Genomic DNA, 19,342 nt, shown 5'->3' on the forward strand with positions numbered 1-19,342 from the left:
TTTGAGGCCTAGTATTTAGGCGCTGGGTCACCGGTATGGATTTAGTGACAGAATTAGACTTGGAAATACACAGTAGCGGGTGTGTGTGAAGTTACTCTGAATGACCCTATGTGCACCTTCAATATTATATACCCTTTTTGGGATAGATTTCAAAGAGCTCTGATATAGCAGGAACCACTAAATTATGAAATTGCTAAATTGAGAATTGTATTTCAACCCAGAACAAGAAATGTGCTTGAACGGACACTAAATAACTCGCCCAGCTACAGCACTAGGGACAGATTTAGCTGGATATAAATTTGAGGCCTAGTATTTAGGCGCTGGGTGACAGGTATGGGTTTAGTGACAGAATTAGACTTGGAAATACACAGTAGCGGGTGTGTGTGAAGTTATTCTGAATGACCCTATGTGCACCTTCAATATTATATACCCTTTTAGGGATAGATTTCAAATAGCTCTGATATAGCAGAAACCACTAAATTATGAAATTGCTAAATTGGGAATTGTACTTCAACCCAGAACAAAAAATGTGCTTTGACGGACACTAAATATCTTGCCCAGCAACAACAGTACAGCGGTGGGTAACGAGAGATTTAGAGGGAATTAAATTTGAGGCCTAGTATTTAGGCGCTGGGTCACCGGTATGGATTTAGTGACAGAATTAGACTTGGAAATACACAGTAGCGGGTGTGTGTGAAGTTATTCTGAATGACCCTATGTGCACCTTCAATATTATATACCCTTTTTGGGATAGATTTCAAATAGCTCTGATATAGCAGGAACCACTAAATTATGAAATTGCTAAATTGGGAATTGTACTTCAACCCAGAACAAAAAATGTGCTTTGACGGGCACTAAATAACTTTCCCAGCTACAACAGGACAACGGTAACGAGAGATTTAGAGGGATTTAAATTTGAGGCCTAGTATTTAGGCGCTGGGTGACAGGTATGGGTTTAGTGACAGAATTAGACTTGGAAATACACAGTAGCGGGTGTGTGTGAAGTTATTCTGAATGACCCTATGTGCACCTTCAATATTATATACCCTTTTTGGGATAGATTTCAAATAGCTCTGATATAGCAGAAACCACTAAATTATGAAATTGCTAAATTGGGAATTGTACTTCAACCCAGAACAAAAAATGTGCTTTGACGGACACTAAATATCTTGCCCAGCAACAACAGTACAGCGGTGGGTAACGAGAGATTTAGAGGGAATTAAATTTGAGGCCTAGTATTTAGGCGCTGGGTCACCGGTATGGATTTAGTGACAGAATTAGACTTGGAAATACACAGTAGCGGGTGTGTGTGAAGTTACTCTGAATGACCCTATGTGCACCTTCAATATTATATACCCTTTTTGGGATAGATTTCAAAGAGCTCTGATATAGCAGGAACCACTAAATTATGAAATTGCTAAATTGGGAATTGTATTTCAACCCAGAACAAGAAATGTGCTTGAACGGACACTAAATAACTCGCCCAGCTACAGCACTAGGGACAGATTTAGCTGGATATAAATTTGAGGCCTAGTATTTAGGCGCTGGGTGACCGGTATGGATTTAGTGACAGAATTAGACTGGGATATGGCCAAAAAATGAACAGACTATTGCTGGTTAAATGCACTTGGTGTGACAGCTTCACCCTGATGTAGGCTTTAGCCAAAAAACAACCACACCATTGAGGGTTAAATGCACTTGGTGACAGGCGCAGCTTGCCCCTGATTTTGTATATGGCCAAAAAATGAACAGACTATTGCTGGTTAAATGCACTTGGTGTGACAGCTTCACCCTGATGTAGGCTTTAGCCAAAAAACAACCACACCATTGAGGGTTAAATGCACTTGGTGACAGGCGCAGCTTGCCCCTGATTTTGTATATGGCCAAAAAATGAACAGACTATTGCTGGTTAAATGCACTTGGTGTGACAGCTTCACCCTGATGTAGGCTTTAGCCAAAAAACAACCACACCATTGAGGGTTAAATGCACTTGGTGACAGGCGCAGCTTGCCCCTGATTTTGTATATGGCCAAAAAATGAACAGACTATTGCTGGTTAAATGCACTTGGTGTCACAGCTTCACCCTGATGTAGGCTTTAGCCAAAAAACAACCACACCATTGAGGGTTAAATGCACTTGGTGACAGGCGCAGCTTGCCCCTGATTTTGTATATGGCCAAAAAATGAACAGACTATTGCTGGTTAAATGCACTTGGTGTCACAGCTTCACCCTGATGTAGGCTTTAGCCAAAAAACAACCACACCATTGAGGGTTAAATGCACTTGGTCGCAGCTTGTGCTGGCGCACCACAAGACACAAAATGGCCGCCGATCACCCCAGAAAAATGAGACTGACAAACGGTCTGTGCAGCCTAAAAACAGTGAGCAATTGAGGATCAGCAGCTCAATGATCCACAGCTGCAGATCGATCAGTTAATCAAGTCCTTTGGAGGAGTTAATCTGCCTAATCTCGCCCTACTGTCGCAGCCGCAACCTCTCCCTACGCTAATCAGAGCAGAGTGACGGGCGGCGCTATGTGACTCCAGCTTAAATAGAGGCTGGGTCACATGGTGCTCTGGCCAATCACAGCCATGCCAATAGTAGGCATGGCTGTGATGGCCTCTTGGGGCAAGTAGTATGACGCTTGTTGATTGGCTGCTTTGCAGCCTTTCAAAAAGCGCCAAGAAAGCGTCACAAAAGCGCGAAGAAAGCGACGAACACCGAACCCGAACCCGGACTTTTACGAAAATGTCCGGGTTCGGGTCCGTGTCACGGACACCCCAAAATTCGGTACGAACCCGAACTATACAGTTCGAGTTCGCTCATCCCTACTCAGAACCTCAGAAACAACTCGTCGCCATGGCCCACTAGATTCTGGACATGCTACACACACTTCTGCCTCAAATTAAAGGGTCAACACACTTAAAGAAAGGCTATGAATTCTCCAGGACATAAAAAAAATCCAAATTTATTTAAAAAAAGGTTAAGGCAGTTAAAAAAAATGACACAATAAAATAACACAAAATCAGCAAAACAGGTATAAAATTGGTATAAATAACAAAAGGACCTAAACATAGAGCGTAACTACAGGTGTAGTCACACCTACTTCTGGTACCACATTACCTATTACACTAGCCATACATGGTCACATGGGGCTATCACATACTGTATCTTATTTTCACAATATACCATGTAAAGTGTAACAGAGAGTCTTGTGTATTGTGTACGTAAAGGGGTTACCTGGGTTGCGCTTCAATCTTGTGTGGCAGCCACTTACGGGATCACGTGCCAAGCATGGTGTAAGGACCCACAGCGCATTCGTGAGTCTGAATCTGTAACCACAGCAACCCGGATAACCCCTTTAATACTTTATGTGTACGCATGTGTTTGCATTATATAACGTGTATGACCCAACCCTACCCAATCTCTCCCCAATATAACTACTGCGTCTGTCCCTGTCCTACTGATCTGTTGTGTCACTGTCTAATGACATCTTCCCTCACTTAGCATAGTAACATAGTTTGTAAGGCTGAAAAAAAGACATCCATCCATCCAGTTCAGCCTACTATCCTGTAAAGCTGATCCAGAGGAAGGCAAAAAAAAACTGTACGGTAGAAGTCAATTCTCCTCCTTTCAGGGGAAAAAAAATCCTTCCCGACTCCAATCAGGCAATTAGAATAACTCCCTGGATCAACAACCCAACAACAGTGCATCACCCACAGATCCCCCATAACAGTCCATCATCCACAGACCCCCATTAGTTCAAAACCCACCAAAAGCACACCATTTGGTGCAAACAATCTTTTTTCTTATCTTCCTCCTCAAAAACCTAGGTGCGTCTTATCATCAGGTGCGTCTTATAAAGCAAATAATACGGTACATTGATGGGAATCCGATAAGCTATGGGATAGGAGCAGTGTGGAATCGGTAGAGTGTGAATAAGCCGATTAATTACTTTTCACAAAGTAGAATCATTTTTTATTTTATTTCTAAGAATAATGATGGCTCAGTGGTTTGCACTGTTGGGGGTCTTGAATTGGAATCCACTCAAATATAAACCTGGAGCTTGTATGTTCTCCTCAAGTTCCTGTGGGTTTTCTTCCACACAATTCTGATACTAAAAAAATAATTAAATTATAGGGGCTCACCCAATTGCTTCCACGGATATGGTGCTTTTGCCAATTTGACTCACCCTATCAAAAATTCCAGTATGTAGGTATATAGATAAGAGTCAGGCACTCTATATACAAAGTATTTATTGATAATCACAATATAAAATAAAAAGTACAAAAAATATATAATTATATCATATTAAAACATAAATAGAAGAGACTCCCCTTGTATATGTAGAATAAAAGAGAATAGTATAGCAATTGTATATATCATCAATTAGGCATCAAAAGCTGTATGTATGATCCTTGATTTTATGATCACCCACACAGCGATCGAGAGACATCCAATCGATGACAACTACTCCATCATACTCTAAAATATATATAATAGATCATGTGAGCTTATACCAGCAATCTGCTCTTTCCTATATATGAATACGTTAGTCTCTTTCTGAGCAGTTCAAGTGCAATATTGTTAGTCAAGCTGTTACTTAGTTCATCAAATTAGATACATACCTTCGTGTTGTATCATTAGTTATTTGAGAGTTGCGATCTTAGAAGTCGCAATATCGCTCTTAAATGGATCACAGTATATCACCGTTCTGTCTATTACCAGTTAATAGTAGGATTTGGTGTCAGTAACTACCGTCTGTCCAACGTGGCGTCCCGTGTTGAATTGAGCCAGTGACTTATTACCGGGAGGGTCATATGAGAACACGTGAGACGCCAAGGATTGGCGGTACGAACCACGTGGGACGTGAGGCATTGGGAACGGCAACACAGAAAGTCACTGCTGGAAGCAGAGCTCGCGTGAACTGAGCCAGTGTCTGATTACCGGGAGCGGAGCTCGCACGAACTGAGCCAACGACAGGGAAGAGGTAACAGTACCCCGATCGCCACGTGGGACGGTAGTTACTGACACCAAATCCTACTATTAACTGGTAATAGACAGAACGGTGATATACTGTGATCCATTTAAGCGCGATATTGCGACTTGTAAGATCGCAACTCTCAAATAACTATTGATACAATACGAAGGTATGTATCTAATTTGATGAACTAAGTAACAGCTTGACTAACAATATCGCTGCTCAGAAAGAGACTAACGTATTTACAGCCAGGTCCATAAATATTGGGACATCGACACAATTCTAACATTTTTGGCTCTATACACAACCACAATGGATTTGAAATGAAACAAACAATATGTTCTTTAACTGCAGACTGTCAGCTTTAATTTGAGGGCATTTACATCCAAATCAGGTGAACGGTGCAGGAATTACAACAGTTTGCATTGTGCCTCCTACTTGTTAAGGGACCAAAAGTAATGGGACAGAATGATAATCATAAATCAAACTTTCACTTTTTAATACTTGGTTGCAAATCCTTTGCAGTCAATTACAGCCTGAAGTCTGGAACGCATAGACATCACCAGACGCTGGGTTTCATCCCTGGTGATGCTCTGCCAGGCCTCTACTGCAACTGTCTTCAGTTCCTGCTTGTTCTTGGGGCATTTTCCCTTCAGTTTTGTCTTCAGCAAGTGAAATGCAGTTCAATCGGATTCAGGTCAGGTGATTGACTTGGCCATTGCAGAACATTCCACTTCTTTCCCTTAAAAACTCTTTGGTTGCTTTTGCAGTATGCTTTGGGTCATTGTCCATCTGCAGTGTGAAGCGCCGTCCAATGAGTTCTGAAGCATTTGGCTGAATATGAGCAGATAATATTGCCCGAAACACTTCAGAATTCATCCTGCTGCTTTTGTCAGCAGTCACATCATCAATAAATACAAGAGAAGCAGTTCCATTGGCAGCCATACATGCCCACGCCATGACACTACCACCACCATGCTTCACTGATGAGGTGGTATGCTTAGGATCATTAGCAGTTCCTTTCCTTGTCCATACTCTTCTCTTCCCATCACTCTGGTACAAGTTGATCTTGGTCTCATCTGTCCATAGGATGGTGTTCCAGAACTGTGAAGACTTTTTTAGAGGTCATTTGGTAAACTCTAATCTGGCCTTCCTGTTTTTGAGGCTCACCAATGGTTTACATCTTGTGGTGAACCCTCTGTATACACTCTGGTGAAGACTTCTCTTGATTGTTGACTTTGACACACATACACCTACCTCCTGGAGACTGTTCTTGATCTGGCCAACTGTTGTGAAGGGTGTTTTCTTCACCAGGGAAAGAATTCTTCGGTCATCCACCACAGTGGTTTTCCGTCGTCTTCCGGTGTTGCTGAGCTCACTGGTGCGTTCCTTCTTTTTAAGAATGTTCCAAACTGTTGTTTTGGCCAGGCCTAATGTTTTTGCTATCTCTCTGATGGGTTTGTTGTGTTTTTTCAGCCTATTGATGGCTTCACTGATAGTGACATCTCTTTGGATCTCATCTTGAGAGTTGACAGAAACAGATTCCAAATGCCAATAGCACACTGGAAATGAACTCTGGACCTTTTATCTGCTCATTGTAATTGGGATAATAAGGGAATAACACACACCTGGCCATAGAACAGCTGAGAAGCAAATTGCCCCATTACTTTTGGTCCCTTAACAAGTGGGAGGCACATATGCAAACTGCTGTAATTCCTGCACCGTTCACCTGATTTGGATGTAAATACCCTCAAATTAAAGCTGACAGTCTGCAGGTAAAGCACATCTTGTTTGTTTCATTTCACATCTATTGTGGTGGTGTATAGAGCCAACAATGTTAGAATTGTGTCCATGTCCCAATATTTATGGACCTGACTGTATATACAGACGTGGACAAAATTGTTGGTACCCTTTGGTCAATGAAAGAAAAAGTCACAATGGTCACAGAAATAACTTTAATCTGACAAAAGTAATAATAAATTAAAATTCTATAAATGTTAACCAATGAAAGTCAGACATTGTTTTTCAACCATGCTTCAACAGAATTATGTAAAAAAATAAACTCATGAAACAGGCATGGACAAAAATGATGGTACCCCTAGAAAACACAGAACATAATGTGACCAAAGGGACATGTTAATTCAAGGTGTGTCCACTAATTAGCATCACAGGTGTCTACAACCTTGTAATCAGCCATTGGGCCTATATATATGGCTCCAGGTAATCACTGTGTTGTTTGGTGATATGGTGTGTACCACACTCGACATGGACCAGAGGAAGCAAAGGAAAGAGCTGTCTCAAGAGATCAGAAAGAAAATTATAGACAAGCATGTTAAAGGTAAAGGCTATAAGACCATCTCCAAGCAACTAGATGTTCCTGTGAGTACAGTTGCACATATTATTCATAAGTTTAAGATCCATGGGACTGTAGCCAACCTCCCTGGACGTGGCCGCAGGAGGAAAATTGATGACAAATCTAAGAGACGGATAATCCGAATGGTAACAAAAGAGCCTAGAAAGACTTCTAAAGAGATTCAAGGTGAACTTCATGCTCAAGGAACATCAGTGTCAGATCGCACCATCCGTCGTTGTTTGAGCCAAAGTGGACTACATGGGAGACGACCAAGGAGGACACCATTGTTGAAAACGAATCATAAAAAAGCAAGACTGGAATATGCCAAACTACATGTTGACAAGCCACAAAGCTTCTGGGAGAATGTCCTGTGGACAGATGAGACAAAAATCGAAGTTTTTGCCAAGGCACATCAGCTGTATGTTCACAGACGAAAAAATGAAGCATATCAAGAAAAGAACACTGTCCCTACTGTGAAACATGGAGGAGGCTCTGTTATGTTCTGGGGCTGCTTTGCTGCGTCTGGCACAGGGTGTCTTGAATCTGTGCAGGGTACAATGAAATCTCAAGACTATCAAGGAATTCTAGAGAGAAATGTACTAGCCAGTGTCAGAAAGCTTGGTCTCAGTCGCAGGTCATGGGTCTTGCAACAGGACAATGACCCAAAACACACCGCTAAAAACACCCAAGAATGGCTAAGAGGAAAAAATTGGACTATTCTAAAGTGGCCTTCTATGAGCCCTGACCTCAATCCTATTGAGCATCTTTGGAAGGAGCTGAAACATGCAGTCTGGAAAAGGCACCCTTCAAACCGGACACAACTGGAGCAGTTTGCTCATGAGGAGTGGGCCAAAATACCTGCTGAGAGGTGCAGATGTCTCATTGACAGTTACAGGAAGCGTTTGATTGCAGTGATTGCCTCAAAAGGTTGCGCAACAAAATATTAAGTTAGGGGTACCATCATTTTTGTCCATGCCTGTTTCATGAGTTTATTTTTTTACATAATTCTGTTGAAGCATGGTTGAAAAACAATGTCTGACTTTCATTGGTTAACATTTATAGAATTTTAATTTATTATTACTTTTGTCAGATTAAAGTTATTTCTGTGACCATTGTGACTTTTTCTTTCATTGACCAAAGGGTACCAACAATTTTGTCCACGTCTGTATATACAGTTGTGTTCAAAATTATTTAACCCCCAATGCTGTAAAGGGTTTTAGGGAATTTAATGTACATTTGTAATTGAGTTCAGAATGAAATCTTACAAGGACTTTTTAAAGAACCAAATGCAACTAAAATGATCAATAGTTTTTGTAATACAGTATAATTTTTTTTTTGTGATTTCTTCATTGACACAATTATTCAACCCCCTTAAAGACTACCACTCTTAAGAACAGAGGTTCATTCAAGTGTTTTCGATCAGGTATTGAAAACACCTGTGGATGTCAAGGAGCAGCAATCAAGCATAATAAGCACCAATTAGGCAGATTTAAAAGGACTGTGATACTCAGCTCCTTCTAGACATTTACTGGTGTGTTTACAAACATGGTGAAGTCAAGAGAAAGGTCCAGGAAGACAAGAGAAGAGGTGATTTCTCTTCACAGGAAGGGCAATGGCTATAAGAAGATTGCAAAGATGTTAAACATACCAAAAGACACCATAGGAAGCACCATTCGCAAATTCAAGGCAAAGGGCACTGTTGAAACGCTACCTGGTCGTGGCAGAAAGAAGATGCTGACTTCGACTGCTGTGCGCTACCTGAAGCGCAAAGTGGAGACAAGTCCTCGTGTGACTGCTGAGGAACTGAAAAAAGATTTGTCAGATGTGGGTACTGAAGTTTCAGCTCAGACAATAAGGCGCACACTGCGTAATGAAGGCCTCCATGCCAGAACTCCCAGGCGCACCCCCTTGCAGTCTCCAAAGAATAAGAAGAGTCGACTGCAGTATGCCAAAAGTCATGTGGACAAACCACAAAAGTTTTGGGATAGTGTTCTGTGGACTGATGAAACAAAGTTAGAACTGTTTGGGCCCATGGATCAACGCTATGTTTAGAGGAGGAAGAACAAGGCCTATGAAGAAAAGAACACCTTGCCTACTGTGAAGCAAGGCGGGGGGTCAATCATGCTTTGGGGCTGTTTTGCTTCTACAGGTACAGGAAAGCTTCAGCGTGTGCAAGGTACCATGAATTCTCTTCAGTACCAGGACATATTGGATGAAAATGTGATGCAGTCCGTCACAAACCTGAGGCTTGAGAGACGTTGGACCTTTCAACAGGACAATGATCCCAAGCATACCTCCAAGTCCACTAGAGCATGGTTGCAGATTAAAGGCTGGAACATTTTGAAGTGGCCATCGCAGTCACCAGATTGAGAACCTCTGGTGGGACTTAAAGAAAGCAGTTGCAGCGCGCAAGCCTAAGAATGTGACTGAACTGGAGGCTTTTGCCCATGAAGAATGGGCGAAGATACCCGTAGATCGCTGCAAGACACTTGTGTCAAGCTATGCTGAACGTTTAAAAGCTGTTATAACTGGAAAAGGATGTTGTACTAAGTACTAAGATTGAATGTCACTTGGGGGTTGAATAAAACTGATAATGATGTGAGCACAGAAAAGACATTTGTGGTTATTTCATTATAAATGTTATGTTATATTTGTCTGACTTACAAGTGGCTCTGTGATTTAATTGTAAACAGGATGACTGAAATGATCAAAATCAATGTCAAACTGGCCAAAACACTCAATTTCAGTGGGGGTTGAATAATTTTGAACACAACTGTAGGAAAGAGCTGGTATAAACTCACATGATCTTTTAAATATATTTTAGAGTATGATGGAGTAGTTGTCATTGATTGGATGTCTCTCGATCGCTGTGTGGGTGATCATAAAATCAAGGATCATACATACAGCTTTTGATGCATAATTGATGATATATACAATTGCTATACTATTCTATTTTATTCTATTTGCCTGCCTCTTATCTATATACCATTCTGATACTGTAGGTTGATTGACCTCTTGGGGACAATCCCTGATGTGAACGGTGACAATCCCTGTAAAGTTCTACGATATGTGTTGGCAGTATATAAGCTACTGAAATAAATAATAAAAAACTATAAATACGACTATAAAATCTTTTGAGAGGTGGTCCATCAATCCTGGTTTCTATTCAATCATGTCAGAAGTGAGAACTTTGAGCAACTCCCTGGTTTCTGTGGTTGACGCACACGACGGTGGCTGTATCATCATCATCATTTCCAAAACGTTTTCTTCATAGCTTGAAATCCCGGGGACTGAATGGTAAAAAGAAGTAACAAAGATGGCATTACCCGTAAGTGGGGGCATAAGAAGACACCAGTACTATAAATAAGCATTTAAGGTAGGGGGCTGTTATAGATTTGCATTGGGTCCAAGAGCTGGCAGCTAGCCCACATGGCCCATATGGTGACTTTTTCTGGTGCCCTTTGCTTTTTCTTATAATTCATTTTCTGTTTGAAAGAAAGAGATTGTAATATATGATGTAGAAAATGATCTGCTGCAGGTACCAGTGATCTAATGGCGGCTCAGACGTGATGCTTCCCACCTGCGTGACCCTCCCACATGGAGCGGTAGGTCTACAGCACAACACACGCACACACACAGGATCAGTACTTTATGGTGGATTCTTCCTTTAACGGGTGATTTGCATTCTGGAGAGTGCCGCGTATACACCTGGCGATATACAGAAATCTCAAGAAGATAACAGTAACTGCCCCTATAGTAATGAGGCTCTGCTACACTGTTAGCAAGGCTGTTGACTGTTCTACCACCAGCAGAAGTGTGAATACAGCTCTGGAATACAATATGGACTAGAATTCAAGATGAGAACAAGATAAGCACTTGTAAGGAATTTACACAGTGACTCCACCAGCAGAATAGTGAGTGCAGCTCTGAAGTATAATACAGGATGTAACTCAGGATCAGTACAGGATAAGTAATGTATGTACACAGTGACTCCACCAGAAGAATAGTGAGTACAGCTCTGGAGTAAAATACAGGATGTAACTCAGGATCAGTACAGGATAAGTACACAGTGACTCCACCAGCAGAATAGTGAGTTCAGCTCTGGAGTATAATACAGGATGTAACTCAGGATCAGTACAGGATAAGTAATGTATGTACACAGTGACTCCACCAGCAGAATAGTGAGTGCAGCTCTGGAGTATAATACAGGATGTAACTCAGGATCAGTACAGGATAAGTAATGTATGTACACAGTGACTCCACCAGCAGAATAGTGTGTGCAGCTCTGGAGTATAATACAGGATGTAACTCAGGATCAGTACAGGATAAGTAATGCAATGTATGTACACAGGTGACTGCACCAGCAGAATAGTGAATGCAGCTCTGGAGTATAATACAGGATGTAACTCAGGATCAATACAGGATAACTAATGTAATGTATGGCAACAGTGACTCCACCAGCAGACTAGTGAGTGCAGCTCTGGAGTATAATGCATCCTTGGGAGTACATATCCTTGTAGTTACACCTATGTCATGTGTTCTTGTATATATAAGAAGTATGTATAGTAGACTTATATGGCAATCGTGTGATTTGCTTACGGTTTTGATTCTTGCAAACCAGTGTCTCCAATGTTTTCAAGTTCCTCATCAGAAGTTTTCCTCCATTTTCTGCTTCGTTTCCTTTACATAAAATAAAATAAAAAAAACATAATTCATGAGATGACCTGCACCAGAAGGAACTTCCAAAGCTCATAAAACTGGGGTAGTCAGAGCGTGTGGTTTAATGTGTTTTTTTTTTTAGCATTTTATCATTGTGCAATCCATGCCATGATGAATGAGTGCATTGGCCCCTCAGGAGTAAGGGTGGGTGTAGTGGGAGGCACGATTACTTGTTATTCCCTACAGTTAGACAGTGTCTGGCGGGTAGAGTTTAATTAGAAAGAATAGATGTCATATGAGCATGTGTCTGGCAGGCAGCTCTTTCCCCTGACTCCTCCATAAATATACATGTTCAGCTCGGCCAAACCTATTTAGTTTGACGTGGAAGGGTTCAAGAGCCACGGACTGGCTTTTTTTTTTAATTCCCGACTCCTCCTAAATCTAAGAACTCATTTATCATATGTTCTGAGACTTATGTATGTCCTGCATGTCTTTATATACAAGGTCTAATGGAGGTGCCACATAAGTCAAGTCCTTTCTAGTTCCAGCCCATTGTGATGTCCTAGAGGGAAGGTTACAGTTTCCATCTCAATTGTCCCTCACAGAGTAGGCCTCCTTTAAAACTATGATGAAAAAGGTTGTCCCACCTGGGACATTTATGACGTATCACTAGGATAGAGAAAGAAAATGCAGTCCATTCATATTGACTGTCGGTCAGTTCTCAGTAAACGGTCAAATAGTTCAAAACGTGTCCGATAATTCACCAAAAACAGTCATAGATATATTTGTTTTAAAAAAAGAGAAGCCCCTGAGGAAGCATTGGCGAAACTCGAGTTGGGCGGTTCTCCGTTTGGGAGCTATTTTATTGTGTTGTGCCATTTTTTTCTGCTCTTATGACTATAATAAATTGCACTGTGTTTGCACAAAATCGCTGCGGTCCTTAATTCTTCTGGACTGCCGTCCTATTTCTTTCATGTAGGACAGCAAAAAAGGAGTCTGGACACCTTCTGCAGCTACGATGGGGCAATCAAAAACGATATCACCTCAAGGTTTTGAGAATCACCTGAGATGTTCTTTTACTAGTATACCTGTGACTGTTTTTGCTGGATTATCGGAGCAGCGTATATTGGTTTTTAACTATATCGCTAGGATTTTCCTGCTCTGATCTCCAGGACACGAACCTCAAGTGAAGGGAGAGTAAACCGTGCATGTGTAACCACCCCTCCATTCACCACTATTGGACTTCAGAAAACAGCCAATCCAGCGCTCGCCCAGCTCTTTTTAGAAGTCCCATAGCAGTCAATAGGATGCCAGGCACGTGTGGTCTGCTCTTCCTTCCCTTTGTGGCCCATTCTGACTCGCACCAATTTGACATTTATGGCATATCCTAGCAATATAGCATAAATGTGCCAGATGACACAAAATGCGTAAACAAATCATTGGATTGTGAACACAAGTTTTTTTTAACACGTTGAAAATAAAGTAACTTCCTTCTTGGCATGCAGGAGCTACCTTCTGAGAGCTATCTCTTCACTGCAACACCAAGATGCTGGCCTGGCGTTCCTGCTCCCTGCATCGACTGAAAACACAAGGACTCCATAGCAGTACTGCAGAAGGTGAACTGATTGCACCGTTTTTATTTATTTTGCAGCGTACGGCTTATTTCTCCTTTTCTTCCAGGGTCTTCAAAAGTCAGGAGGCCCCATACAAATAAGATTGAAGGCCAATTCCTCTGAAATAGATATAGCTGAAATATCTTGGGGCAACAGAAGTTTACAGAGAATCAGAGGAGAAAGGTGTCCTGGTTTCCCATGGGCTTTCTTCACTTAGGCTGAGTTCAGACCTGAGCGCTTTACAGCGCGTTCCTACGTGCTGTAAAACGCTCAACAGGCAAGAACCAATGATTCCCTATGGGAATGGTTCTCACCTGAGCGCTTTACAGCGCGTACGATCGCGCTGTAAAACGCCCGACGCCCCAAGAAGTACATGAGCTTCTTTGGGGCGTCTTGTCGCGCGTTCCCGTACATAGACTTCAGCGGGAACGTGCGACAATCGGCGTTCGCTTGTCTCTGTATGCGCGATTGCAAACGCCCGTACAATCGCGCATACAGAGCGCTCCATCGCGAACGCTCAGGTCTGAACCTAGCGTAAGGGGAGGATAGGCTCTCTTGTCCTCTTGTGCCAAGCGGACATTTTTGCTTAAGCACAAGCCTATCATTTGGTCACATTGTCAACCTACTGAAATTCATCACTGGGGGTTCTACAAAAAACAAGCAAGTATCTATATTTTTGGAAAACATAAGTACTAATCATGTGCTCACCTTTCAGGTTTCTCCTCGGAATGTTCTTCAAAACTTTGTGACTTCGAGAAAAACTTATCATTTTTTAGATGCAGTAATCTAAAAGTAAAAAGCAATCAATAGTCTGGTCTCATCAGCCCAAAAAAAGTATTGAGCATTACAGGGGTCACTGCAGGGGAAATTAGCATGTGATGGTGGCTCTCGATTTGTCTGTGGTGGGAATACCCCTGTAAGGTTGTAGAAAGAACACCATGTGACTTATGTAACAGATACTGTACATCATACAAGATGATTGTAGTCATTTCCCTGTGTGATCCCCCCCAGCATTAAATGATGTCCGCCTGTCTATATCCATCATTCAAACGACTAGTGTCTCAGTCAACACTGAATCTAGGGTCCATCAGTGGTCACAGAAATACAAGGGCTTGGAAACATCCCTTTAAAGGGGTTGTCCAAAACCTGTTGTTATAAACCCCATTGCTGAATTCTGATCTAATAGAGGGGTGGTGTCCTCTGTTCAGGATCTTCATACCTTGGCCAGTGTGGACATCTGTTATAAAGAGCGTCTTTTGCTCTGGAGGACCACTGTCCTGCATTACATAGACAGACAACTCATTGATGTGAATGGACACTGTGTAATGCTTAGTGTCTCCTGTGGAGGTGCTGCAGAGGAACTGAAGGCTTACTGACAGATCTTTTTACGGGCGATCGCTGGGGATCCCAATGCAGCACCACTTTGTGATCGACTTATTTTCAAGGTCAGAGATTGTCCAAAGAGGAAACTACTGTTAAAGAGCAGGAATAGCATTTTATCAACTTCTTACAGACCTTTGACTTATGTGTTGTATGGAGGCCTGGCTCTAAAGTGACCTTTCTATCATCGAGGGTGAAGGATAAACCTCAGTTATTTAATAAGGGGAGACGCAAGTGCTCGTATCGACTAGTTGGGGGGTAGAAGATCAGCTTTGTGATGTGTCAGTGACAGAAATACAATAGTGAATAAAACAGCAAATAAAAAAGTGATGTCAACAATGAGATATATCCAGTAATGCTACCCACTATCACTAATACATACCTGAGTATGATCATGTAACACATACACATATTTGCAATGAGAAAGAAACCGAGAACACTGATTAACATTCCAGTACGAAGACGAGAGGAACCTAAAATAGGGAAGAAAACCAAGAGCACTGGTAAGAAGCTGGGCTCCTACTCACACTATATGCAGTGACCCGATACAGCAGAACATGGAGAGGTTATGGGCCCCTGTGAGGCACAGTATTCCCCTCTGAAAGACCGCTTTCATGCTACGTTTTTCAGTGGTGCTCCCAGCACATACATCACATGTAGCCTCCATCCCCCACCTGATGAAGGTCAAAGAGTGTCCTTTTGGTCTCCCCCAAGCTGGTATACATTGATATACCTTTCTTTGCAGCATAGAATAGCGTACATTTCTATGGTGCTACATTCAGAGGCATTCTGTAATAAAACTGTGTGGTATACATTTCTACACAGTGACATCCGAAATATATAACATAGGGTTGGAAGGGGGTGCCATGGTCGGGTTCATTGAGATCTAATTTGAAGTCTCCAATTACATGGGTCCTGCCTGTCATCTCTATGATGCAGAGTAAAGCATTAGCTGGCACCACATTACATTAAAGGCTATGCATTTTTTTTATTAGTGCGTTGTCCTTATTTTGAGCTAAAAATCGTTTTTTATATTTGGTCTTTATTAAAAAATATGGAGCCTTTTTTCTGTACAGAGCTGAGATGCTCTAGTAGCTCCCTTTGGATTTTTTGTTTTTTCTATCAGACGAGGAGCTGACGGACTTCTTATCTCTGCTCTCTAACCTTATAAACACTCATTATAGCTCAATTCTTATCTTACTGATAAGAATGTGGCTTAAATAAATGTTTATGACTAGTGTTGAGCGAACTTGCGATCTGCAAGTTCGGTGTTTGGGTTATTTAAGAATTCCATAATGGATTCCGTTATGCATGCCGTCATAGAATTCTGTAAATGGTCCGTGGTAACAGAATCCATTACGGAATTTTTTGATAACCCGAACCAAAATGCCAAAGTTGCAAATCACAAGTTCTCTCAACACTATTTATGTCTTCTCAGTAGTTTAGAGATAAGGTTCATTAGATGAGCCTCACAAAGTGAAAGTACCGGACACACAGCTAGAAAAAACTGATAACTCTTTGTGACAGAAAGGCTCAATATTTTTTAATAAAGGCTAATTAAAAATTATTTTTAGCCATAAATGAGTAAAATGCAATCATTAAAAAAAATTGCCTCCGGAGGTGTACATTTAAAGGGGGTGTGCCACCATTAAATGTTATGTTAATATAATTCAGAATGAAAATCTAGTTACATATGCAAGTTATTTTCTGTTACACAAATACTTCAGTGGATTGATATTCTCTTTGCTTTGTTACAATGGTGCCCCCTGTTGTTTCCTCTATACAGTCATGCACATGTCCACCTACTGAGTTGGTCGCACAAGCTCAGTTCCATCCTTCAACTGCCGCCAGCCATATCTGTTCTGTCCCCACATGAAGGCGAATAAAGGTATAACTGATAATGACTGTGTCACTTTCCTACCTTCGTATCCAAGCAGTGGAGCAGACCGGACCGGCAGATGCTCAGGTTAGATGGACCCAAACGTAGACATGAGGATGCAATCAAACGTGGGTTTATTTGATCCAAACAGCGACATACGATGATATAATACTGTAATGCAGTAGTAGAGTAGATGCTGTCGCGTAGATGTATTTCCTGAAGCTAACTGCTGGTCAAAAACTGATGCCTTCACAAGCCAAGGTGTGCATCTCCAGTCTCACAAGAATGCAGCACTAAAAATGGCTGCAGGAAGTGACAAGGACCAAGGCTGCCTAAAACCGCGCCCAGCAGAGAAAAACTTTAATAACAAGAACAAGGCGTGCAGCATACAAATTCCAGCCAGCAGATGGCAGCAGAGAACAATACATAGAAACAACATAGTTAAAAGAGGATATAATGATACAGTGTATGAATAAAATTTGAAAATAACAGCGCACTCCCCGTCTCAAAATTCACTACGGGGATTTCACTATGACGAATGTTCATAAAATATAAAACAACCTGTAACAAGAACATGTTAGAATGCAAAATATAGTTTTAGTCCTGTTTTCCAACTTGGAATGGAGAAGATCTGCGAAGTTAGATACAGTCCTGTTCACCCAGCAGGGACGTTCTCGATGGGTAATATTAAAATGAGTTAGTTAATTGGTCTTGAGAATGTTTTAAGCTCGCCCTTCCTGAAGATCATCAACTCCACCTTCTGGAACTTGCCATCCTTGCTAGGGAAAACCCTTGAAATTAGTCTGATAGGCCAGTCAATCCTTTCGGTTTGTTGCTCTTTCATCAATACGAGGTCTCCTTTCTTCAAGTTTGGTTTGTGGTGTTGCCATTTCCTTCTTCCTTGAAGAATACTGAGGTACTCCTTTCGCCACCTATTCCAGAAGTAATCTGCTAGGTATTGTACACGTTTCCAGTGTTTTTGATAGATGTTAGCATGAGTAAATTCTCCACTAGGTATTAGCGTATTCTCAGTTTCTTGGGTAAGTAGAATAGCCGGAGTCAGTATGACTGGTGTTTCAGGATCCATAGACACTGGCACAAGGGGTCTTGAATTGATAATGACTGAAACTTCAGCGAGAAGGGTGATTAGAGTTTCATGTGTGAGTCTAGACGAGTTTACATCCATCAACATAGAATTTAAGATGTTGCGTGAGATGCCGATCATTCTTTCACAGGAGCCCTCATGTGGGAACTATGAGGAGGATTTAAAATCCAGGTGCAACCTTTTTCCGCCAACTGATTTTGAATGGACTTGGTGTCGATGTTAAGTTGTCTACAGGCTCCGATGAAGTTGCTTCCCCGGTCAGACCTTAATTGTTTTACTGGTCCTCTGATTGCGAAGAACCGTCATAAGGCATTAATAAGGCTGGATGTGTCCATAGATTCTATCACCTCTATGTGAACTGCTCGCACACTCATGCAATTAAATAGTACAGCCCAATGCTTACTGTTTGCGTGACCGCCGCGGGTCCTGCGTGCGGACACCATCCATGGCCCAAAGACATCTAGGCCAACATAGGTGAAAGGCAGCTCTGTACATGGTCTATCCACAGGCAAGTCGGCCATTTGTTGGTGTAGTTGTTTTCTTCTTGCTTTACGACAGTGCACACATTTATGCAGTACTTGGGCCACACGTTTTTTCATACCTATAATCCAAAGGCCAGCAGACCGTAATTTGCCCTTAGTAATTTGCCTGCCTTGGTTTCGGCCCTTTCGTGGTAGTGTCGGATTAGCAAAACGGTGATATGATGTTTGCTGGGAATGATGAGAGGATTTTGTTCTGCAATTCCTAGGTGGGCTTGATTCAGATGACACCAACTCTTAGCAAGCCCAAACTGTTGATAACTGGATTTAAGTTGGCAAGAGGACTTTTTAAAGGAATCTGCTGTTTGTTGTACAAGCACTTCCATGCTATGTTGAAATTTTCCTGCTGGACGTGATGTATTATGAGGTACTCACTATGAGAGATGTTCTCAGCAGAGAAGGGTTTATGGCAGGCATGCCAACCATGACAATCTTTATCTTTGTGAGTATTATGATAAACATCTTGCAATGTGCACTAACCTTGCAATAGTTCTGATGAGTCTCATCCAACTGGAGAAACGTTCAAAGCGCTGACAACCAAAGCTGGCAGTTTGCCTTGTTCCAGTGACTAATGCACTAACTTCAGCGCAAATTTCTGGATGATTATCCAGATCCTGGATGCTGAAAACTTCCTGTACACATTCGTCCGCCTCTCCAAGCAGAAACTCTGGACCTGTAAGCCAAGTAGAGTTAGTATAGGAACCTATAGACATAGGCCTAGTGGCGTGATCTGCTGGATTAAGTTCGGATGGTACATAGTGCCATTGTTCAGGTTTGGAGGACCTCCTGATTCTCTCTATGCGGTTACTAACGTACACATAAAATCGCTTGGTC

At 41.7% G+C, this 19,342-nt stretch overlaps 1 protein-coding gene across 3 annotated transcripts in view; it reads right to left on the bottom strand.

Moving 5' to 3' along the window:
* The window catches only part of LOC122930673 (OX-2 membrane glycoprotein-like), a 131,778-nt gene that overhangs the window by 30,341 nt on the left and 82,095 nt on the right, over positions 1-19,342 (bottom strand). For 2 of the 3 annotated variants that reach the window (XM_044284203.1, XM_044284201.1), the window contains 3 exons: positions 15,368-15,458; positions 14,314-14,391; positions 11,933-12,013 (listed from right to left, as the gene is read on the bottom strand). In XM_044284203.1, coding sequence (XP_044140138.1) covers positions 11,933-12,013; positions 14,314-14,391; positions 15,368-15,458 — 250 coding nt within the window. Of the gene's footprint in view, positions 1-10,239; positions 10,624-11,932; positions 12,014-14,313; positions 14,392-15,367; positions 15,459-19,342 lie in introns of those variants that run through there. The other variant, XM_044284202.1, reaches the window with a different exon arrangement.

Source organism: Bufo gargarizans, chromosome 3, assembly GCF_014858855.1.
Source record: "Bufo gargarizans isolate SCDJY-AF-19 chromosome 3, ASM1485885v1, whole genome shotgun sequence".
Classification (NCBI taxonomy): Eukaryota; Metazoa; Chordata; class Amphibia; order Anura; family Bufonidae; genus Bufo; species Bufo gargarizans.